Source organism: Schistocerca americana, chromosome 2 (assembly GCF_021461395.2).
Source record: "Schistocerca americana isolate TAMUIC-IGC-003095 chromosome 2, iqSchAmer2.1, whole genome shotgun sequence".
Taxonomy (NCBI): Eukaryota; Metazoa; Arthropoda; class Insecta; order Orthoptera; family Acrididae; genus Schistocerca; species Schistocerca americana.
This window is the reverse complement of record NC_060120.1, coordinates 769,014,687-769,040,510: the sequence shown is the minus strand read 5'-3', so window position 1 is coordinate 769,040,510 and position 25,824 is coordinate 769,014,687. Positions and strand designations below refer to the sequence as shown.

General features: G+C 40.6%; 1 protein-coding gene across 1 annotated transcript in view; it reads left to right on the top strand.

The window, feature by feature from the left end:
- The window catches only part of LOC124595221 (large neutral amino acids transporter small subunit 1), a 360,642-nt gene extending 335,224 nt beyond the window's left edge, over positions 1-25,418 (top strand). Inside the window, exons 5-8 of the mRNA XM_047133865.1 lie at positions 576-776; positions 14,911-15,145; positions 22,864-22,956; positions 24,931-25,418. Of these exons, the coding sequence (XP_046989821.1) occupies positions 576-776; positions 14,911-15,145; positions 22,864-22,956; positions 24,931-25,016 (615 nt within the window). The 3' untranslated portion in view covers positions 25,017-25,418. The remainder of the gene's footprint in view (positions 1-575; positions 777-14,910; positions 15,146-22,863; positions 22,957-24,930) is intronic.
- Positions 25,419-25,824: the final 406 nt, after the last annotated feature.

The following is a 25,824-nucleotide window of genomic DNA, read 5'->3' as shown; positions in this document are numbered from 1 at the left end:
CGAACTCTGCTAGGCCCAGGTAACACTGTCTCACACGAGTACGGATCTGCATGTCCTTCACAGTGATCATTCAATATCTGACGCTGTTCACACCCATTATAAACACTACCAGCCCTCGTAACAACAGTAAACATGAAGAACACTAATGTACTCTGCCGGCAGTTCTACCTGCCACAGAGAATTGCTACTCTCATTACACGCATATCCCCCGACGATGTGCGCGTTTACGAAGCTACATTGAGACAACCGCCCATGTCTTCCGGATGCTTCACGTTTTTTGTCAGTTGGTGTTAAAAAGTCATTTTTCTTCTTGAAGTTTCTTTAACAATGTGGTTTAAGGGATGCGAGTTGTTCGCCCACAGTCCCCAATTGCTTTGGTGGAGAGCCGTAATGATAGGTGCTAGTAAAAGTATTTAATATTTTTTATAAAAGATTAGTGTCGATACCTCAAGCTGTCGATAATACTTATTTGGATACTTTTATAAGTACGATATCTGTCTTACGATACTGTTCGTGAGTAAAGTATCGATACCTTCCGCTCGATACGGTGACCACACTCTCGGCTGTGTCCTCAGTCGTTCGGCAACCGCATGTTCGGCGCGGCGCGCTGGACGGTGCCGGTGTTCGTGGCGCTGTCGACGTTCGGCGGCGTCAACGGCATCCTGTTCACGTCGGGACGGCTGTTCCGCGCAGGCGCAGCCGAGGGACACCTGCCCGTCGCCTTCGCATTCATCCACTTGCGCACCTGCACGCCCGTGCCAGCGCTCCTCTTCACCGTGAGTACTGTGAAACTATAAACAGGTCATGCGTGTTCGATACTCATGACATACAATGCTTTATATTACACTGGCTTAGTACCCGGCGTTGCCCTGGTATGAATTTATTCCAAACTTCTTAGTTAGTCCTCCTCCCCCCTCTCTGTCCATCTCCACCACCCCTTCTCTCTGTCTACCAACTCCAACCCCCACTCTATGGACATCTTCTCCTGCCCCTCTCTCTGTCCATCTTCTTCTTCTCTCCCTGTTCGTCTCGACACCTTTTCTATCTGTGTCCATCTCCTTCTCTCCCCTTTCTATGTCCATCTCCTTTTCTCCCCCCCCCCCCTCTCTCCCTGTCATCCTCTTCCATTTCTCTGTCCATTTCCTCCTTCCCTCTGTCTTTTCACCTCCTCTTCCCCCATCTCTCTGCTCGTCTCTTCCCTCCCCTGTCTCTGTCCATTTGTTTTCTGTCCATCTCCTCCTCTCCCCTCCGTCCATCCCCCCTCCTCTATCTCTGTCCTTCTCTTCTGCATGCCTATCTCCTCCTTTCCCCTTGCTGTCTGTCCATCTCCTCCTCCTCCCTTCTCTCTTCTCGTTACCACACTCACCCCAATAGGAGGGCTGGTAGTTCTTATCCCTACAGTATTTCTTGCCAGATTGTAATTAATATATAGGCCGAATTTGACTGAAATCGTTCCAGGGGTTTAGTATGAGTGTTTCAACTGTGGCTTTACTTGCATACGCACATGTTATACACTCCTGGAAATTGAAATAAGAACACCGTGAATTCATTGTCCCAGGAAGGGGAAACTTTATTGACACATTCCTGGGGGTCAGATACATCACATGATCACACTGACAGAACCACAGGCACATAGACACAGGCAACAGAGCATGCACAATGTCGGCACTAGTACAGTGTATATCCACCTTTCGCAGCAATGCAGGCTGCTATTCTCCCATGGAGACGGTTGTAGAGATGCTGGATGTAGTCCTGTGGAACGGCTTGCCATGCCATTTCCACCTGGCGCCTCAGTTGGACCAGCGTTCGTGCTGGACGTGCAGACCGCGTGAGACGACGCTTCATCCAGTCCCAAACATGCTCAATGGGGGACAGATCCGGAGATCTTGCTGGCCAGTGTAGTTGACTTACACCTTCTAGAGCACGTTGGGTGGCACGGGATACATGCGGACGTGCATTGTCCTGTTGGAACAGCAAGTTCCCTTGCCGGTCTCGGAATGGTAGAACGATGGGTTCGATGACGGTTTGGGTGTACCGTGCACTATTCAGTGTCCCCTCGACGATCACCAGTGGTGTACGGCCAGTGTATGAGATCGCTCCCCACACCATGATGCCGGGTGTTGGCCCTGTGTGCCTCGGTCGTATGCAGTCCTGATTGTGGCGCTCACCTGCACCGCACCAAACACGCATACGACCATCATTGGCACCAAGGCAGAAGCGACTCTCATCGCTGAAGACGACACGTCTCCATTCGTCCCTCCATTCACGCCTGTCGCGACACCACTGGAGGCGGGCTGCACGATGTTGGGGCGTGAGCGGAAGACGGCCTAACGGTGTGCGGGACCGTAGCCCAGCTTCATGGAGACGGTTGCGAATGGTCCTCGCCGATACCCCAGGAGCAACAGTGTCCCTAATTTGCTGGGAAGTGGCGGTGCGGTCCCCTACGGCACTGCGTAGGATCCTACGGTCTTGGCGTGCATCCGTGCGTCGCTGCGGTCCGGTCCCAGGTCGACGGGCACGTGCACCTTCCGCCGACCACTGGCGACAACATCGATGTACTGTGGAGACCTCACGCCCCACGTGTTGAGCAATTCGGCGGTACGTCCACCCGGCCTCCCGCATGCCCACTATACGCCCTCGCTCAAAGTCCGTCAACTGCACATACGGTTCACGTCCACGCTGTCGCGGCATGCTACCAGTGTTAAAGACTGCGATGGAGCTCCGTATGCCACGGCAAACTGGCTGACACTGACGGCGGCGGTGCACAAATGCTGCGCAGCTAGCGCCATTCGACGGCCAACACCGCGGTTCCTGGTGTGTCCGCTGTGCCGTGCGTGTGATCATTGCTTGTACAGCCCTCTCGCAGTGTCCGGAGCAAGTATGGTGGATCTGACACACCGGTGTCAATGTGTTCTTTTTTCCATTTCCAGGAGTGTATATTTACACATATTTAACACATTCAATGCGTATTTGTACACATATTTCACCTGCACTTCTAGCCATTTTCAACCCTGTAGCTGTGGCCGAGTGGGTACCAAACTCCCCAGACGTTATTGGGTAATATCTGGGATGCTTTGCAACGTGCTGTTCAGAAGAGATCTCCACCTCTCGTATTCTTAGGGATTTATGGACAGCCCTGCATGATTCATGACGTCAGTTCCCTCCAGCACTACTTCCACCGAGTCCAAACCACGTAGCTGTTATTTCATGCAGCTTAATGTTTATTCTGTCGTGTCTTCTGTACAATGAATCCTGCAGGGCTGTCCATAAATCCGTAAGACTACGATAGGTGGAGATCTCTTCTGAACAGCACGTTGCAAGTTATCCCAGATATGCTCAATAACGTCCATGTCTGGGGAGTTTGGCACCCAGCGGAAGTGTTTAAACTCACAAGAGTGTTCCTGGAGCCACACTAGCAATTACGGACGTGTGGGGTGTAGCATTGTCCTGCTGGAACTGCCCAAGTCCGTCGGACTGCACAATGGACATGAATGGATGCAGGCGCTCAGACAGGGTGCTTACTGTAATTGAACACGCTTGCCTATACCGGCTTCTTTGGCGCATCAGTGTAATTTTGCAGGTAAATCCAGCGCTGTCTGCGAAAGGTGTGAATCGAGTTAGTACGATTAGTAAGGAAGTAATAAATTAAAACGTCGTGCATGATGTGGCAATTTTTTCACGCATCTCAATATTTGACATCATATCTCCTGAACCATGTGTCGTAGAATGATATATTTTTCTGGCTACATTCAGCGGCAAATGTGGATTCTATCTGGAAAAGTGTTGCGAATAGAGTTAGTTGCAACGAAGTAATTAATTCGAACGTCCTGCATGTGCGGTAGTTTTTCACACAATTGGTGTTTACAACGTCGTACCTCCTGTACTAAATGTCGTACAGTGATATAATTTTTCTGGTACATTCAGTAGTATATGTGTGTGCTATCTGCAAAATTTGTCACGAATACAGTTAGTAGTGAAGAAGTAATAAATTAAAACGCCATGTCTCATGTGGCAGTTGCACTGCATGAACAACGAATATTTAGTAAGCGAAAAAATTTTCCCTTTTTTGTGTGGGTGTCGTCAGCGAGATAAAGTTTTTTAAAGGTTTGAAATTATGTGTAAAGTTTGTTGCAAGTCCCTAACTGGTTTTATTCTCAAATACTGGATAACTAATGTATAGATATTCTCGCGTTTTGGGCTACATTGCTTTTTCACCTCCACCCCACTCCTTTGATAGGTGGGTGATTCTCACCCCACAGTGATTCATTCCTGACAGTAAATAACACATATCCCAATTTTGGTTGAGACCTGTCCAGTTGTTTAGAATGAGATGTGGAACATACAAACATACATACGTACGTACGTACATCTACTTTTATAATTTGTATGGCTGTCTAGTTATAAATTATGTTAATAGAACTATTGTTAATATTAATGTAAAAATAAAACAGGATATTAGAAACATATCAAATAAAAACTAAATAGAACCATTTAATCTACGTTTCAAGTGAACAGCCTCCAGTTTATATTACTAGATGTGTCACTGGCAGCGTCGGAAGAACTGGAGGTATGTCGGCTAAGCGCAAGTATGTATACACCTAGGCCTATTGTTGCTACACTGTTGTAGATTGCCCCACCGGTAGACGCGTGCCTCCGACAATCCTCGAGTCTACGCATACACGTGTGTCTGGCAATTGCCCTTTCCTTCATTTTTATTTTTTATAGTTCCTCTCAGTCGTATTCATGCCTACTATTCCGATCTGTTGACATTATTTTGATGTTCAGAGCCTCTACATAGTCTTACAGAATGAAACTCGAGTAGATGCTTTGTAGATATTCGGTGTGTAGTCCATAAGTTTTAGTTATTTACAACTGTTTGTAGATCACAGTCTAATAATTGCTTCCTCTCTCTACCCGGAAACGAGGGCAACTGAAAATCAGAAGATCAGCCGAACTTCCTCCCCGCGTTCACAGATTAGTGTGTTCCTACATCCCACTCGATATACATGTTTGGAATACGGATCATGACTAGTTAATAGGTGCTCCATACCTCGAATAGGTGCAAGTAGGTGACAAAGGGACGCGACAACTCGTCACCACCAATTTCGTCCAAATTTATGACATATCCAGGGCTTGGCCAGAAATGAAAGTAACAGGAGTAGGAGAGCCAGATGGACGAGCGTTTAGAAAAAAATAGCGTTTTTGGCGCTGATCGGACGAGACATCAACCATTTACATTACTTTCGCTGTAAGTGAAGCGAAATAATGCTCAGTATATAGTATTTATTAATATTTTCTTAAAATACATGAAAAGGAAAGGCAAAAGAAAATGTAGGATAGCAAATGAATTTCCGAGGACTCTGCGTATAACATTCCAAAAAGGGACTATACTTAAAGCGTACAGGACTTATATTGCCTTAGTTGTATTTTCATTTTCGTCCGCCCCCGGTAGCTGAATGGTAGCCGGCACAGTAGCTCAGCGTGTTCGGCCAGAGAGCTGGTTGGCCTCTGTAATAAAAAAACTGGTTGGAAGGATCAACAAAACGAACTTGAGTGGATGTCACGTGTCACGTGACGACGATAAAAAAAAGGGGGGTGGTCAGCGCGACAGACTGTCAATCCTAAGGGCCCGGGTTCGATTCCCGGTTGGGTCGGAGATTTTCTCCGCTCACGGACTGGGTGTTGTGTTGTCCTAATCATCATCATTTCATCCCCATCGACTCGCAAGTCACCGAAGTGGCGTCAAATCGAAAGACTTGCACCAGGCGAGCGGTCTACCCGACGGGAGGCCCTCGTCACACGCCATCATTATTTTCATTTTCGAACACGCCCTGCAGGTGCATGCAAACGATAGCCTTCCTGTGCTGATAAAACCATCAGCTTTCCTTGCCAATCTTTGGCGTAATGATGCATTACGCTAGTTTGCTGCGCAACTGTGCGATGGGAGAGAACTTTTTATGGATATAAGCCAGGTTTATTTTTCTACAGAAACTTATAACAATGACGTAATTTTAAAAATGCGGCGTTTATAACGTGTGCAAGATGTCGATAAAATTACTGCTTCTCCCGTTTTTACGATGTATATCATCCCAGCATGTGTAAATCATCAGCTGCAAAATAATAAAAGTGTTTAATTTTATATACGAAGTTCTCGTGGACACCTTAATTACAATCCATTCCTTGGAATTTGTTTACAAGCCCCAATTTTCATTTGCCTTTCCTTTACATGCCTTTCACGAAAATGTTAATAAATACGATATGTTGAACATTATTTCGCTGTACTTGCAGCTTAAGTAAAGTAAAAATTGAAAAGGAAAAAAAAAGTGTCCGCCGAGAGACGTAACCCCATGACTCTCCGATGACCTGTCTCTACTAAAGTGAGCAGAAGAACTAAAGTGAGCAGAAGATTTTTGATAAAATCTTTACTTACGATATCATTTCTTTTCCCTCTTCCGATTTTGATGAAATAAAGCCTATCCTTTGCCCCAAGGTAGTACGCCCAAGTTACCAGTGAAAGCACAAGTTTTGGAGATTCGTGTGTTCAAACCTAAATAAGACAGACACAACGGATTTATAGTTATATTGTTAGTATTGATATGCTCACGTGTGATCTCGTACACACGACCATATCGTGCATATTCATATTTTTGCGGTGCAATGATTTGTTTCATAAAATTTCGCTTCTTCTGCCGATATTTCGGCTGTATACCGTCCAGCCACCTGTAGAGAGAGCCAGAGACTCACGCTCCAGGACTTCCTCCGTTCTTTTAAACCCGAGGATACACAAGGCTCCAGAGATGTTGATCGGAGGCAAAGAGGTACAATATATGCATGAAAGTAGGTCTGTGGTTGCGCAGTCGATCCACACGGTGATACAGATGTGTCACTGCGAACTGCACCGTTGCGACATTTTTGTGAGTTTATTACAGAACGTGCTGGATTCCATGATTTGTCCAAGATGAAGCCGCCATCTCTGTTAAATAAATTCGTCGCCAGCCGAATTTCAACTGCTTCTTTCACTACTGAGTCCCAAAAAGATGAAGTCGAGGCCAAAATTTCGTCGTTATCGTACACCATAGTGTCCCAGTGTCAATACAGTGCTCTGCCACCGCCGATTTATAATGGTTATAAGAGCCGGGTATACCTGCGGTTCACTGTGGATCTCTCAAGGACTGTACGTGTCGTCTGTACGATGTATGAACGGCCGCACTCACAGAGGATCTTGTAAACCACAGGCTTCCGAAGCACCAAACCATCTTTAGCGGAACCCAGAAGTGCTGCTGTCTTTGCGTGGCGGCATGCGCAGTGGCGCTGTCCTCGGGTTTAAAAGGACAGAGCAAGTGCAGAAGCGTCAGTTACCCGGCTCACTCCATAGATGGTTGGACGATGTACAGCCGAAATATCAGCAGAAGTGAAATTTATGCGACTGCGTGCCCCAAATTTTGTGGAACACGATCACACCGTTCACACCCTAACTGATTCAACAATGCACTGTATCTTACCTAGATATCCATTGGACATATCCCGAAGTATATATGTGCAAATGAATAGCACCTCAGCGCAACCACGCAAAGTAGGTAAGGGTAACACCGCCTACATTCCGAAATCGCGTTCGAATGTTGAATTGTTTCTGAGAACTTTGCTTTACGCCTCTTGTGAGAATGATAAACGCCTCTAACAGCACGTGTCGGAATTAAGTCAGCCGCTGAGTGGCGGCGTGTTGGGGTTCCGCGATATTATTCCCAGCGCTGGTAGAAATGCCACAAGTGTCGTTCGAATATGAAATCGATGGTCCAGGATAGCCACCCTCAACATCATTTAGGATCCAAATGATCATTCACGCCTAGAACCCGAGAAGACAGGCACATTTTTCGCTCGGCGGTGCAGTATCGTACAGCCACGTCACGTATCTTGAGACAGGAAATGGGCTATAGAAGCCATAGAAGTGTCCACGCGTCCAGTGCGACGGCGTCTGTACCACCACGGACTGTCTGCACGGCAACCATTGTTGCGGCTTCCTTGACGCGACGGCAGTTGTGCCGCGCCAGCTACTAATACTCCAGATAAATTAGGAAAAATGGGAGAAATAATGCATAGTTTTGAAACTTCGGAAAGACACTCGTGGGGTATGTAATAGTAAGAAACAGAGAAGTTCCCTCCTCTAGTGGGTGAGCATTCCCTTCACCATCCCTTAATTAAATTTTTTTATCTGTTTTCAATTTTTGAAAGAACCTTTATTTTTTCTAAAACATCTGTTATGACAAAAAAATGTTTCTAGTGAAATTCTACTCAAAGACGATCATTTGTATGTCTGAGTAAGATAACCAGTTTTCGAGACATTGTATCTGGAGGATTAAAAATCCATTTGCCTCATGAGATTGGCGTACCAACTTCGATTTTTTAAATCTTTCTTTTGTTTCTCCACAACTAATTGCCTTTTTTATGCATATAGAAACATAAATGTAGCACATAAACGTTAGTGCTAAACTCTGAAGGTAAAAAAAGACAGTGAAATTCCTTTCAAAACGGACATTTATTGATTCAGAACAATTCTGCTATACGCGTTTTTATTCACTATTATGCACTTTAATATTTATATTGGAATCAAAATAATTTGTCATGAGAATTAAGAACTATTGCAGAATTGATCAAAGATTACTAGTTATTGTCCTTATAATGCATTTATCATATGCATAGCACCTTTTTTTCCCGTCAGTCTTCCGACTCATTTGATGCGGTTCGCCACGAATTCATCTCCTGCGCCAACCCCTTCATTTCAGAGTAGCACTTGCAACCTACCTCCTCAAATTATTTGCTGGATGTAGTCCAACCTCCGTCTTCCTCCACAGTTTTCGCCCTCTACAGCTCCCTCTAATACCAGGGAAGTCATTCACTCATGTCTTAAGATATCCTGTCATCCTGTCCCTTCTCCTTATCAGTGTTTTCCACATATTCCTTACCCTCCAATTCTGCACAGAACCTCTCATTCCTTATCAGTCCACCTAATTTTCAACATTCGTCTGTAGCAACTACACGACTAAAATGCGACAATATCTGTTGAACAAATCTGTTGTACATTATTATTTACAGAAAACCAACCTACAAAACTTCTGTCAAATTACTGCGAGTGACGTTAGTGCAGCTTTGTCCTCGACAGCTTTTACGCATTGTTGTGCACCTTAAGCCATCCTTCACATACTTGATTTTAATTTCACAACCGTGAATGCAGCCACATAAAATCAGCAGTAATACAGTGTCTGGAGCTGGTAGCCGTTTCATGTGAGCTGAAGAGAGGGATCAGTTTGTTTCCCTCTAACCCCAGTTTCTCAGTTTCTGTGCTCCAGTTTGTTCCCCATAAACTCGGTACGGGTGAAGGCATGCTGCGTCAATAGTAGGTGGCATACGAGGGAGAATGACGGCATTGCTTGCCTGACGCGGCAAGTACTGCACATTAAAACATTGAAATCTGATATTATTTAAGGTCTCATGGCTAGGTCTCTTTCCTGTATTTGTGTAAGAGAGGATGAATTTTCCCCCTTATTTCGTAATGGCCTCAGAAGACGCAGCTGGATCATTGAAATTGGATGAATAAGACGAAGACGATCTTAAACTTCTATCATCTACTTGTGCAGCTTTCTGGCTGTTAGTTTCATTCCATTAAGTTGCTTAATATATTCACGTCATCATACCTAATGCACTTCAATCATTCCAGAGTTCTGTAGAAGAGTATTAACCTGATCCTCCGTCTATTGCTCATATGTATCAGAAGTTCCCAAACCATCTGTCACTTTTGATGTCTCTCGTTCCGAAATAGATTTACGGCTAATAAAACAGGTGGTTGGGTCTAGCATTACTCTTCTCTCAGACCACAGGAAAGAAATGTGGGTAATAAGGAACACTACAGAACACAACAGACTGAACTGTCCCACGCAAATTTAACAAGTTCACGACATAAAGTCAGTTACACTGTACACGTGTAGGGACAAAACGGCAGCGACAGTGGTAGCAGAATAGTGAATTAATAGGAATGGGAACCTGCCGTTTTCATTGTCCAGCGCCTAATCCTGATTTCAACAACACTGGACAAACAACATATATCATCAAGTCGAAAGTATACTTCCATATACTCAATTACTCCTTTCATTTACAAGCTGACTAAGCAATAAAAGCTGCAAAAATTGTGCATTAAGAGCATCTTATACCAACTCTTATGTCTCTAAAACTATTTCTACGGCTTATAATATGCACAAGATCCTTTTTGTGTCGAATGTTACGAGAAACTTTTCTGTAATTACAGTTTTAAAAACGAACCATTTCGTGCAAAAAATTAAAAAATGGAAGAAATTGACTTTTGGTGGGAGAAAAACGGGGCTGCGCTTTCCAACCGCGGAGGGGGACTTTTCAGTTTACACCACACAAGAGTATTTTCTTGAAGTTTCAAAACCTTTGTAAATTATTCGCCTCGCTATATATATTACCAATTTGCCTCGATTGTATGTTGCGCCCATAGACAACGCTTGACACAGGAAAGACACCACGTCGCCTTGTCAGACGTTTCCCAAAAAATGGTCCAAATGGCTCCGAGCACTATGGGACTCAACATATGAGGTCATCAGACCCCTAGAACTTAGCACTACTTAAACGTAACTAACCTAAGGACATCACACACATCCATGCCCGATGCAGGATTCGAACCTGCGACGGTAGCGGTCGCGCGGTTCCAGACTGTTACGCCTAGAACCGCTCGGCCACCCCGGCCGGCAGACGTTTCCCAATTGTACGAAGAGTATGACGATGGAAATATTCGTGTATGGAGGCTCCAAGGAAAACGAACATCGTCAGATTCCATCCGTCATTGCCACACTGGCACATCACCTGGTAATGATGGTATGGGTTGCCACTGAGTACACAGTACGATCACATCTGGTTCCCATATCTATGTTTTTTTTTCTGGCGTGTTCGTCTTCAAGGCCTCCATGACGTTATACACTCTAAGGGAAGAAAACAACAAAAGAAAGAAACAAAAAAGAGGACCCTCGACGAAGCAATTACACGAATGGGACGGCAATCGTAAATGTGATGGACATGTGCAGAAAAACAAAAGATTACAGTTTCAGATAAAATAGACGATTTACTCAAGAGAAAGAGCTTCACGAATTGAGTGAGTCAGTAACGCGTTGGTCCACGTCTGGCCCATATGCAAGCAGTTATTCGTCGAAGCATTGATTGACAGGGTTGTTGATGTCCTCCTGAGCAGTATCGTGCCAAAATCTGTCCAATTGGCACTTTAGAACATCAAAATCTCGACCTGGTTGGAGGGACCTGTCCCTAACACCAAAGGTTCTCAACGGGGGAGAGTGCCGGTGGCCTTGCTGCCAATGTGGGGTTTGACAAACACGAAGATAAGCAGCAGAAACTCTCGTCATGAGCGAACGGGTTATGAGCACTTATTTGGCAGAAGAGATGTGTTTCACACTAACGAAAATGAACAAATACTCATAGCTCTTAAAGTATACATTTTATACCCCATGTTTACTAGACATTTTTTCCTTGGTTTGGTCCATACTACCTTGTCCCAAATTGGTCCATACTACCTCGTCCCAAAATATGGAAAGCGAAGTCCTTGCAGCAGAAGAGATTTGTTATGGATAAGGTAAGTGTAAGTGGTTATAAGCTCTCTGCACATGTAATGAGAGAAAATATGGAGAAAGGAGGAGTTGCCATATATGTCAAAAGTTATCATTGTGCAAAAAGTATAGAAACAAAAAAGTTTTGTGTAGAGAAACATATAGAAGCATGTGCCTGTGAGCTTAAATTAAATAAAGGCACATTTATAATTGTAACTGTATAAAGGTCCCCATCAGGAAATTTGCATCTATTTCTGAAAAATTTGGACTCCTTGTTGTGCTATCTGTCAGACAGGGGGAAGCAAATTATTATTTGTGGGGACTTCAATGTAGATTCTCTGAAAGAGGGTAATAGGAAAAATGACCTTGAAGTATTACTCGGTTCTTTCAATTTGACACCCGTTATTGATTTTCCTACTCGGGTGATAAGGATAGCAGCTCACTGATAGATAACTTCTTTATAGACCAAGATAAGTTTAACCAGATAAATGCTCAGCCTGTTGAGAATGGTCTTTCTGATCATGGTGCACAGCTAGTTACAATATATGACATAGCTCCATTCAGCATTACTAAACAGTCCTCCAAAGTAGTACGTTCAGTCAACGATTTAACAATTGCAAATTTCAGGGAAAGCCTACAGCAGTTAGACTGGGATGAGGTGTACCGTGAACCTGATGCCAATTTAAAATATAATTTATTTCATGACATTTTTGTAAATGCATTTGAAAACTGCTTCCCCAAGAAAATAGTTAAATATACTCGTAAGAAACCTTGTAACAAACCATGGCTTACTAAGGGTATAAAAATATCTTGTAACCGGAAAAGGGAAATGTATCTGACAGCAAGAAAGAGTAGTGACCCAGAAACTATCAAAAATTATAAAAACTACTGTGTTATATTAAGAAAATTTATTAAAAAATCCAGGAGTATGTGTATCATGTCTGAAATCAGCAACTCTGATAATAAAATTAAAACAATTTGGAATATTATTAAAAGAGAAACAGGTCAACCAAGAGCAGAGGAAGACAGTATTACCATCAAATTGAATGAAAACTTTACGAACAAAAAGTCAGAAGTTGAAAATATTTTTAATAATCATTTTCTAAATATTGTGGATATAGTAGGATCCAGATGTCCATTAGAAGATGCTAGGCTGTTAATGGAAGAGGCCATACCTATGCAATTTGATACAATTGAAATCTCACCCACTTCTCCCTCTGAAATTAGGAAAATAATAAACTTGCTTAAAAGCAAAAACTCACATGGAATTGATGGCATTTCCAGCAAAATACTAAAAGCTTGTTCTCAACAGATAAGTAAGATTCTCAGCCACCTGTGTAATAGCTCTCTGGACCAGGGCATTTTCCCTGATAGACTGAAATATGCTATTGTTATACCTTTGCATAAAAAGGGGGATAGATCTGATGTCAACAATTACCGTCCAATCTCCCTTCTAACAGCTTTATCCAAAATTTTTGAGAAAGTAATGTATTCAAGAGTAGCTTCACATATCTGTAAAAATGAAGTACTAACAAAATGTCAATTTGGTTTCCAGAAAGGTTTTTCAACAGAAAATGCTATATATGCTTTCACCAGTCAAATTTTGAATGATCTGAATAACCGAACACCACCCATTGGGATTTCTTGTGATCTCTCAAAGGCTTTTGATTGTGTAAATCATGCAATTCTGCTAGACAAGCTCAAGTATTGTGGCATGAGTGGGACAGTGCACAAATGGTTTAATTCGTACCTAACTGGAAGAGTGCAGAAAGTTGAAATAAGTAGTTCTCATAACATACAAAGATCAGCACATTCCTCAAACTGGGGAACTATCAAGAATGGGGTTCCACAAGGGTCAGTCTTGGGTCCTTTGTTGTTCTTATTATATATTAATGACTTACCATTCTATATTCATGAAGAGGCAAAGTTAGTTCTCTTTGCTGATGATACAAGTATAGTAATCACACCTGAGAAACAAGAATTAACTGATGAAATTGTCAATACTGTCTTTCAGAAAATTACTAAGTGGTTCCTTGTAAACGGACTCTCACTGAATTTTGATAAGACACAGTACATACAGTCCCGTACAGTGAATGGTATGACGCCATTAATAAATATAGACCTTAATCAGAAGCATATAGCTAAGGTAGAATATTCCAAATTTTTAGGTATGTCGTTTGATGAGAGATTAAATTGGAAGAAACACATTGATGATCTGCTGAAACGTTTGAGTTCAGCTACTTATGCAATAAGGGTCATTGCAAATTTTGGTGATAAACATCTTAGTAAATCAGCTTACTACGCCTATTTTCACTCATTGCTTTCATATGGCATCATATGTTGGGGTAATTCATCACTGAGGAATAAAGTATTTATTGCACAAAAGCGTGTAATCAGAATAATAGCTGGAGTCCACCCAAGATCATCCTGCAGACATTTATTTAAGGATCTAGGGATATTCACAGTAGCTTCTCAGTATATATACTCTCTTATGAAATTTGTTATTAACAACCAAACCCAATTCAAAAGTAATAGCAGTGTGCATAACTACAATACTAGGAGAAAGGACGATCTTCACTATTCAAGATTAAATCTAACTTTGGCACAGAAAGGGGTGAATTATACTGGCACTAAAGTCTTTGGTCACTTACCAAATAGTATCAAAAGTCTGACAGATAACCAACAAGTATTTAAGAAGAAATTAAAAGAATTTCTGAATGACAACTCCTTCTACTCCATAGAGGAATTTTTAGATATAAATTAAGAAAAAAAAAATATAAAAAAAAATAAAAAAAATAAAAATATAAAATAAAGAAAAACAAAAAAACACAAAAAATAAAGTTGTTATATTAACTTAAGTATGTTGTTAAATTAACCTAATTATGTCATGTATTGGAAAATTCGACTCGTTCCACATCATTACGAAATATCGTATTCATGATCCATGGAACTAGTATTAATCTAATCTAATCTAATCTAATCATAGTATCAAAGATGAATAAGTACTCATAGCTCTTAAGATAGGCGTTTCAGAGCCCATGTTTACTAGACACGTTTCCTTGTTTTGGTATAAGGAACCTGTCGGTGATTTTCAGGACATCTTTTTAATGTCTTCTCCAAATTTCCACGGTCCCATCTTGTGTTCCATCTGCAATTACGTCATTGACGGGAGCTCAAATCCTGATCTTCCGTTTCTTTGAATAGACGCTCCTGTAACTTTTGTAGACAAAAACTGTCGGTCGTGTGGAAACAATGTTCTGACGAGATGACTCACTGTTTGCAGTGCCTGACATCATTGATGATGCTGACGACGAGCGACGTGTTCGTGCTGATCAACTTCTTCAGCCTGGTGCTGTGGCTGTCGGTGGCGGCATGCATCGCGGCCCTGTTGTACCTGCGGCGCTCCCAGCCGCAGCTGGCGCGGCCCATCCGGGTCAGCCTGGCACTGCCCCTGCTCTTCCTGCTGTGTTGCTGCTTCCTCGTCTTCGTGCCGATCGTCGTCGAGACTACGAATACGCGTAAGCTCTCCTCTGCACCTCAGCAGATTACAGACTGCCTTCCGTCCTGATTTAGGTTTTCCGTGATTTCCCTAAATCGCTTCAGGTAAATGCCGGGATGGTTCCTGTGAAAGGGCACGGCCAACTGCCTTCTCCATCCTTCCCTAAGCCGATGGGAACTATGACCTAGTGTTTGGTCCCCTCCCCCAAAGCAACCAACCAACCCCTGGCCTCTAAGAGAATACACCATGGCTCACTTTTTGAATCCATAGTTTGCTTCGTGGCAAGTATAAGAGCTCACAAATTAAAGCCACCCAACCAACGTCACTGCGGTAAGTAAAAGACAAGGTGGAGTTCTTGTGATACTGTCGATGTGGTGTTGGGAATCTACCCTGTAGATACGAGGCATGTTCAGAAAGTAGGTGTACTGTGACGATTACAGGTTGTACTTTTTTTGTTTTGTTTTTTTGTGGAGGGTTGGTAACACTGAGCGGTAGAGGGGCACCCACTGACTTGAGCGAGCATTGCAGGATCGCGTTAGTACATAAACTCACAGTGTAATTTCGAGATGCGTGAAAGATGTTGGTAAGAAATCCCACCAAGTGTGAGCCACATGTTGTGATCTGCTTCCTACTCGCGGAACGAATAACATCTATCGAAATTTTTCCGACAATCAAAATGACGAAAGTATTACAAACACAACAAGTGTGTTTAAGTGATGTAGGGAGTTCAGTCGAGGGGGAAAGTGTGTTCCTGACGAACTGAAGAGTGGAAGGCCCAAACTTGACTGATGAGTAGGTGCAAAAAAAATAGAGGAAACTGGCCGTGAAGACCACCGATAGACAGTGGATAAAATTTCTGCTGTTTCCACAACTCGCCTGAATTCCCTTATATGAGACACTCACAGAAGCTCTGGGATAACAGAGCCTGTGTACAAGAAAAGTCGGACCAATAATGCCCACATCTTTCTGTAGCAACTTGAACTAGAATGTTAGGATTTTCTGAGCTCTATTGTGACTTGAGATGAAACATAGTTGGCTCATTACACGCCTGGGACAAAGACACAATCATGACATGTCATCACACCAGTTCCCCAATTCCCCATCTGCCAATAAATTCAAAACCACAATTTCGGGCAAAAAAAAAAAAAAAAGTCCTCAGTGTTTTGGAGCGAAAAGACATCCTTTTGGTGGAATTTCTGCCTCAGGGGAGTTCATCAAAGCACAACAGTATTGAAAGAGCCTTAAAACAGCTCAAAAGGTGCACTCAAAGCAAAAGGAGAGGAGTGCTGTCGAAAGTAGTGTGTTTGTTTTGTGACAACACCCGACCTCACACAGCCTTAGCCACCAAGACACTTTAGAACTCAAATGTTTTGAATCGCTCACCATATTCTCTCCTGACTCGACGTTTTCAAATTATCAACCTTTTCACCTCCCTGAGCGCTATTAAATTTTCAACCAATAAGCAGCTGCAGAAAAAGGTTCTGCAATCGGGGAAGCAGCTGTCGAGAAACTTCTTTGAGGAGGGTATAAAGAAGCTTGTGAGACGGCTCACCACATGCACTGAATGGGATGGCAAGTATGTGGAAAAACAGTCAACAAGCGTAACAACAATATCCTGTATTTTTTTCAAATAAACTTTTTCTAAAAGTATAAAAATCTAGTACACTTACGTTCTGAACATGCATTGTATCCCTGTTAAATACAAGGTTTGCAGCCTGTTGGCTGAAGATGGGGAAAAATCGACAAGGCATTGGCCATAACAGGAAGGAACACAGCCAGCTGAGAGGACAACAGGTGGGTATCTGGGAGAGGGAATGGGAGAACAGTGATAAAATAATCGGTCAAATGTTTGTGCAGTAGTGACATCTGTCCAATTCAACACAAGCATATTTTTTGTGGCATCTGTACTCCAGTTTGTTGTGAAGAGTAGTGCATTTCACATGACAATTCTGCCTGCACTGTGCCCTAGTTTGCACCCTATTTTTAGCTGTGTTCAACAGTGCCTAGCTGATCTTGTTGCTATTCTTTGAATACACCACTCTGAATTTGTTATCAGGATATGTTTTAAACAAATATGTTTCATAATTTTGTTAAGCTCACATACATGTATGAAAGTATTACTTTTCATTATGCCATAATTTGCTGTTTACAATATGTGTATTGTCCATTATTTGTATTTGTTCCCCCTCCCACTTTTTCTGCAGATCTGACAATGGTCACCACTGACTGGAATCAATATTATGAGGACAATTTTTTTTATCATAGCTTATAATAAAAGAAACGTCAACATCGAGGCCACTGAGTTTTTGCATTTTGTGTGTCCTATATACCTGAATAAGCTGTTGTGAATAAGACTCTGAAGTGAGCTATAATGTCATAAATTTAGACCTATTCAGAATATTATAGTGATGTAGGTGATAGTTATTGTTAACAGGAAGCAGTTTTGTGTTATTGTCTATTGGTTATCCTCAGTAATGTGCATACACAGTAAAAGCAGTCATATCACTGCTCGTGATTTCCAAACTTCACACAAGCTATCCTGCATATTTTGCTGGACCAGCACAACTGAATAACTAGCTTAACTATAAAATAATATTTGTTTCCACAAGGAATCTTTTACTCTGCAGCAGAATGTGAGCTGTTATGAAGCTCCTGGTAGATTAAAACTGTGTGCTGGATTGGGACTTGAATCTGGACTCCTGTGTTTCATGGTCCATATTTTTACCTCAACTCTGCAGATGTGATTTATGACCATGTTTATTGATCAAATTATATGTTCAACAAATAAGGCCATTGCCTATGGAGAAGCCAATGTTTGAACTGAACTCCTAACCATCACTCTTTTAATCTGTGAAGGTGTTTCATAATACCACACTTTCTGCTGCACAATAAAATATTCATTCTGTAGTATTCTACATTTACTGTCTTATGTAACCATTCATGTACAGTATAAGATAAAATAAGTTGGCATATTCAGGAGGAGCAGGTTTAAAATCTACAACCAGTTAACCTGACTGAAAGTGTTGGTTGGTTGGTTTGGGGAAGGAGAGCAGACAGCGTGGTCATCGGTCTCATCGGAATAGGGAAGGATGGAGAAGGAAGTCGGCCATGCCCTTTCAGAGGAACCATCCCGGCATTTGCCTGGAGTGATTTAGGGAAATCACGGAAAACCTAAATCAGGATGGCCGGACACGGGATTGAACTGTTGTCCTTCCGAATGCGAGTCCAGTGTCTAACCACTGCGCCACCTCGCTCGGTGATTGAAAGTGTTTTCTAAAGTTTTCAAGATGGATGGAATATTCCATCATCTTTTGAGCATGTATCTGGGATAACATTATTTCTTTGTTCAGTACCTTGGCTGATAACCTTCAGCCATCATCACACACATCTTCAGGGAGAAGATATACAGAGTGTATCAAAAAGAATCATCCAATTTAGTGTGTCTATATTTCTGAAACTAGTAAACATATACAACAAATTTTGTGTTTTGATGAACAGAAAACTCAAAAAGTTTTTTTTTTTTCATTCCTTTTCATATGTGTTCAATATGCTCCTCATGAGATGCACAGCATATGTCGATACAGTATTCAAATTGTTCCCACACTGCAGCAAGCATGTCTTGAGTGACACAACTGCTGTTATGTGGTGAAGTCTCAGTTCATTCATTGCTGTTGGTAATTGAGCCACATAAACAAAGTCTCTTACAAACCCCCACAAGAAATAATCACATACAATCATCCAAACTGTCAACAACATCTGGTTCTCCCACATACCCAGATCCCGTCTTAGTTCCCTCCCCTTTTGCTATTTCTTCAGTTTTGATCTGCAGTTCATAACCAATAAATCATAGTCAGAGTTCACATTTGCACCTGGATATGTTTTGCAGTTTGAAATGTAATTTCAAAATCTCTGTCTTCTATGCCAAATGTTCTGGTGTCTCCAGATCTCTTTCATGTATACAAATATGCAATGGCATGAATTGTGTAGCATACTGCAGTTACTCAGGTCTGAAGACGGATGTTGCTGACTGAAATTAATAACCTGATTGATAAAAATATTTTGTTGTCTGTGATTGGATTTATAATAAAATATATACACAAACGTATTTCATGATTCTTAAATAAAGTGCTAGCAGTGTTCAAATTATGCACTGTGTGGACCTGCAGCAGGCAGCTTCCCCATTCATTCCTTTCGCCCAGTCCATGTTCTACTACTTTTCTCTTTTTTTTCTTTTTCCTATGACCAAATTCCAGTCCCCTCTCACAATTAAATTTTCATCTCCTTCAAATATCTGAATTATTTCTTTTATCTCATAACATATTATTTCAGTCTCTACAGAGCTAGCAAGCATATAAATTTGCACTAGTGTGGTACATTTTGGCTTTGAAACTATAATGTCTATGATAATGTATTTACTATGCTGTTCATAGTAGCTTACCTGGATTCATATTAATTTATTCAATATCAGAACTACTCCTGCATTACTCCTATCTGATTTTGTGTTGATAATCTTATATTAATCTGATCAGCAGTCCTATCTTCCTGAAGCCAAACTTCACTACTTCCAACTATACTGAGGTGACAAAAGTCATGGAATAGCAATAGGCACTTATACAGATGGGGGTAGTATCATGTACACAAGGAGTAAAAGGGCAGTGCATTGGCAGACCTGTCATTTGTACTCAGATGATCCATGTCAAAAGGTGTCTAATGTGATTATGGCTGCACAATGGGAATGAACAGACTTTGAATCTGGAATGGTAATTGGAGCTAGATGCATGGGGAATTCCGTGTCAGAAATTGTTGGGGAATTCAATATTCTGAGACCCATGTCAAGAATGTGCCAATAATACCAAATTTCAGTCATTGCCTCTCACCACAAATATCTCAGTGCCCAATGGCCTTCACTCAACATCCAAGAGCAGTGGCATTTTCAGAGAGTTGTCAGTACTAACAGACAATCAACACTGTTTGAAATAAGTACAGAAATCAATGTGGAATATATGATGAATGTATCCATTAGGAGAGTGTGGCAAAATCCTTTGTTAATGGGCTATGGCAGCTGCAGACCAACATAAGTGCTTTTGCTAACAGCATGACATCACCTACAGCACCTCTCCTTGGCTCATGACCATATCGGTTGGTCTCTAGATTACTGGAAAAGTGTGGCCAAGTCATATGAGTCCTGATTGCAGCTGGTAAGAGCTGATGGTAGGATTTGTGTGTAGTGGATACCCCACAAAGCCAAGGGACCAAGTTATCAACAAGGCACTGTGTAAGCTGGTGGTGACTCCATAAAGGTGCAGGCTGTGTTAACATGCAGTGGACTGGGTCCTCTGGTTCAAATGAACCAATCACTGACTGAAAATGTTTGTGTGTGGCTAATATTTCTGCAGGGGATGTCCAGTGATTTGTTGAGTTCATGTCACATTGAGTTGCTGCACTGCACCCAGCAAAAGGAGGTCTGGTACAGTATTAGGAGGTATCCCATGAGTTTGTGTCACCTTATTGTATATCTGATTTCAACCTCTCAGCCTCTCTTTTTAAATTCTCTAATCCGCCTACTCAATAAAGGAATCCACATTTCACTCTGTTTTATTTCTTCTGATGACTACAGCTTCCTGAGTTGTCCCCACATGGAGATCCAAATTGGGGATTATTTGAAATTTGGAATATTTTATCCAAGATAATAGTATGAGTATTAAGCCATACAGTAGAACTACATGTCATCAAGAAATTATTGGCTTACATTTCTCCTAGCTTTGAGCTGTTCACAGTGCCAACATAACAAGGCCATGTTGGCTAATATATAGCCCCATCAATTTTTCATTTGGGCTGTTGCCTCTGCAATTATTGAAAATGGTGCTACCCTTCCACAGGAGCCAGATTTTAGTGTGTCCTCCATACATACCTCTCTTATATGGTTGCACCTCTGGTATGGATATTTGTGTCATACATGATGCAATCCACACCTTTTGTATCCCACCAGATATATTGTTGGATGCTGCCATACTATCGATATGCCTCTTCACACCTAAGTCTGGTAGTGAGGAGAGAGCATCTTCGAGTGGCACACAAGCCAACATGCCTTGCTGATTTAAAGCTAAGTGGCTAGAGGCTTCTCTCATTTCTGTTTAAAAGCTAATGTTTTCTTCTCCACAGTCAACTGAAGTGTTAATGAGAACTGTGCATTACACCATTTATTTGTTGGAATACTTGTGTTACAACAGGACCTGCTTGGGATATGAGTAAAGTGAAGTTTTACCACTGTTAAGTTCTACTTTGGCAGACTGTGGTAACATCCTGCCAAGTGACTGACTTTAGCTTTACCTATGAGTGTTTTCCATTACCATAATTCAGGTTTTATGTAGAAAACAGCCGAAGTTGTGAAATTCAGTTCTTTTTATTAAAAAAGTGGTGTATTCTGTGACAGCACACAAACCATGTTAATATTGTACATACTTGTGTCTAAGTCAAGTTTTAAGTGACCATTGGCAGGACAAACATACATATTAACAGCATGCTACCAAATCTAATAATTTAAGTTGTTGTCATTGTAGTCATGCATATTTCACAATATCAGTGACTCATAGGAACTACATGTCATTTACTTTGTTTCATTGTATTCAACAAATAATAATAATAATAATAATAAATAACCTTTGTTATTGCAAAACAAAAACACAATATCTTTCTCAGCATCAAAACAATCCATGCACCAGTAAGAGTATATCTGCTGTCCTAGTTAAAATTTTTGTTGCACTAGTTGAATTCAGTGGCTTTTTAGGTGATAGGATTCCAGTAGTTTGATGTATAGGACAATATTTTTGTCTCTTCAACCATAATTAAATGCTTGATTTCAAGGTAATGCTTGCCAACTGCTTACTTGGCCAAATCACAGTATTTTAATGTGACGTCAGTGTGCTACACAGTTCTATGACAATGTAAATGTAGTCTAACCAAAATAACAGGTTCTCTCTCTCTCTCTCTCTCTCTCTCTCTCTCTCTCTCTCTCTCTCTCTCTCTCTCTCATACACACACACACACACACACACACACATAAAGAATGTTATAATTCGCAGAGACTGAGACTGGCTTTTCAGTTTGGTGCCTGGATAATAGGTTGACTACTTTGGCAGTTCAGAAACATGCCTATTTCACTGTGTGCAATGCATTAAAAATGAACAAATGCAATAGACGGATAATTATGTGACGGTTAAACATGTATTTGGTTTTGTTCTTGTAGGACAATACAGTAGCGTCTCATTTACAATAGCCCTTCTTTGAGACTACATTCTTCAGGTGGTCCTTGTAGAATATAATTGTAGGTATACTATCAACACATTTAAAATCACTCTCTTCTGAGCCACTGATTAAATTTCTGCAATGAGCCTGTTAGTCTTCATTCTAATATCAAGTTTACAGCTGAAATGGAGAGAGAGGAGGAAACTTGTCATTTGTAAATGTTTTACTTAAACATAAGGCATATTGGCAGCTTGACTACCGTGTACAATGAAAACCAGCAAATTGGAACATTTTATTAGACCTTCAGTCATGCCCTAATAAGTGACATACCCTCTCATAACTCTTTTGTACACCATAAAATTGGCACTCATACCCAATACACAAAACTAAGAGAAATGAGGTCCAAATCCCAGAAACTCATTTGATCATTTGTCCATATTTTAAGTGTTGATTTTTGTGCCACATTTAATTAATTACATACTTTTAATTCAGTTATAGGTTTGGGAATCTCACTTTCTGGCATACCTGTGTACTACATATTTGTAGCATGGGAAAGGAAACCAAAGATCATAAACACTATGAGTGGTAAGTGGATAGTGAGATATTTCTCGCCATTACTATGCATGCTTCAATTATTTTTCCGACCAAAAATTATTAAAATTCATGTTTGGTTGTTATGTCTGTTGTAACAGGTAAGTCCAAAGTTATAATAAGCCATTCAGCCACATTTTATGTATCAATTTACTCAACTATTGGTTTGAAGGTTTCGTCTTATTTGCAAGTGGATTGCTGAAGTAGGTGAAAATAATTGATCAGTGACATAGAAAGTACAGAAGACTATAAATAATTTTCTAAATCTCATAAATATATACCAATGTTAATGAATGCCAGTTTTATCGAATTTAATTTGGTTATTTTCATTCACACACACTATTCTGTAAATCCCTTCATCGGCAAGAGCCTTCAGGAATATGAAAGTTATAAGTTAAATATTAACAGACGGTAGCTGCCATTTCAGGCTACTTACGTTAAGTATGCTAGTACAGTAACAGTGAGTTAGAACTAGTGCTAGTCTATTCACATTGTTAAATATAGGTATTGGTAATTATATAGAAAAGTAGCTACATTGAAAAAAAAAAAAAAAAAAAAAAAAAACTTTTGATGCTCCTCCTCCACTACTCATCTGCTGCTTTTACCTACTACTTCATACACATCATTTACATAATTAAGTAAATATTTAGGAGTAAAGGAGACCACTCACTGAATAGCAGAGATGTTGTGTATGTGCCTCTCAATGCCTCCGCTATTCAGTGAGTGGTCTCCTTTACTACTAAAAATTACATTCTGCCAAAAGTTTCCTTCACAGGTATGTAACTTTAATGGTTTAAGAGAATGGCATCACTTGTCTAGATATCAGTATAGTTAGAAACCGTTTAATATGAACATTAGGACTTTAACTGCAGTTTACATCTCCAACTCATTGTGAGGAGTGGCTGATCAGGATTTTTTTATTTATTTTCTTTTCTTTTTATTTATTTATTTATTTATTTTTAACATCTGGGGATTTATAATCTGCCCAACATCTGCCAGCATTCTGTTAAACTATATAAAATTCCGTTCTGAGGTCTACACAGGTATGCAAAGTCTATATAGAAATTTATTTTCCTCTAGTATTATGGCTGTTAATTTCACAGTTCGCCTTAATTCTTACACCAACTGCTAAGAATCACTAGATCTCTGAAGAAGCATCAGTTAAATGTTCTGTTATTGGCTTTTTGTGATATTCTTACTAGATGTTTCTCTAGAACAAATACTTTTTTGGCCCACACTACATTGCCCTGGAAAATACAAGGGGAGGTATAAGTGAAAATATGCAGTGTAAGGTAGCAATCCCATCTCTAGGTCTACATAGTGAGAAAGATTCCTACATGTAAAGAACTGAGCTTTTTAGTTAACTTATCCACATGTTTCTATCACTGCTATTCATTACATAGTAATCAAGCTATTGAAGCATAATCAGGTGAATCTCATAATTACTGTGAGGCAGTAAAACATCCATAGAAATATAGGATACTGTGAAGCAGGTGGATCATCAGAAAAAAATAATCCTGCCTGGATGAGTGTATTAAACAAGGTATTCCTTGCACAGAGTGCACACAACAGTTCTTGGTTCCACTGGTTCAAAATATATTTTCTCAGGTAGCTTTGCAGAGTGATATTTTGTTGTGACGGAGTCAGTTTCCATCTACCATATTATTTTCATTTCTATAAATTCCATGCTAGAGCTGCTACGACATATTAATGATAGTCAGTACATTTACGAAATTTGCCAGGCGTTCAGTGATTTTTACTGCAAAGACTGAATTCATTTAGTCACCGTAAATATTATGAGTACATTTTAAAAAAAGGAATGAAAATTAATTTTATCTTCCCGAGAAGGTGATACAGGATAGTGTTGACAACAATACTGGTTTCAACATGTGAGACAATAGTAAATTTGGTTACTTGCCTCTTATTTCTGTATCACATTTTAAAAATGTTACTTTCTTTCTTTTGCAGAAAATTTTGCAATTGGTGTGCAGAAGTTGCTGGAAGTTGTCAGTCCAGAAGAAGGAGAAATAGCAGCCAGTCCTGCAAAAACATAATGTGATTAGGTACCAGTTATGGTGACACCTCATAATGCTACAAATAAAGATCTGAATCTGACATTCCTGAGAAACCTGGACAATGGGACCAGCTTGCATCTGATGCTACATATTTTGTTCAGCTGCACGACTTTAATTTGATATTGACTTGCTTTGGGTGCAAAGTTGATAAGACTTTAATGCCTTTTTATTGTGGCTGCAGTCATCAAATGAAAAGTGATGACTTTTATGGACTATCCCAAGATTATAGGAGCATAAATTCTCCTACTCTGAACATTTTTATACTCATTATTTGATTTATTTTAACCTTAATAATTTGTGAGTGTTTTGTATGATTGTATTATTTAAAACAATTGCTCTGTCTTCAAATTTATTGAAAGCAGATAATATAAGGAATATAGATTATGTACATATGCATTTCTACATGATCATTTTTCTTGTCTCAGATTTAAGCTAGGTTAGTCCTTGTTTGTTACCTAATTTTCCTCCTCAATTAAGCAGTTTTATTTAGCATAAACTTTCTAATGGTGAGTACTGTGATAAAAAATGAACAATATTGCATGAAATAGATCTACACCATATTATTCCCAAATATTTTTCTCAAATCTACACCTGTTCTAATTCACTCACATATCATACTGAAAAAAATCACATCTTGAATGAGAGCCTACGGGGCTGTAAAATTAGTCAGGTTATAAATGAACAGACAGAAGTAGTCATTGCTCACTAAATCTACACTGACAACTGTGGGAATTAATTCTAGATACTTTTTACATGTGGAATTACTTCTAACACATACATGCCTTTT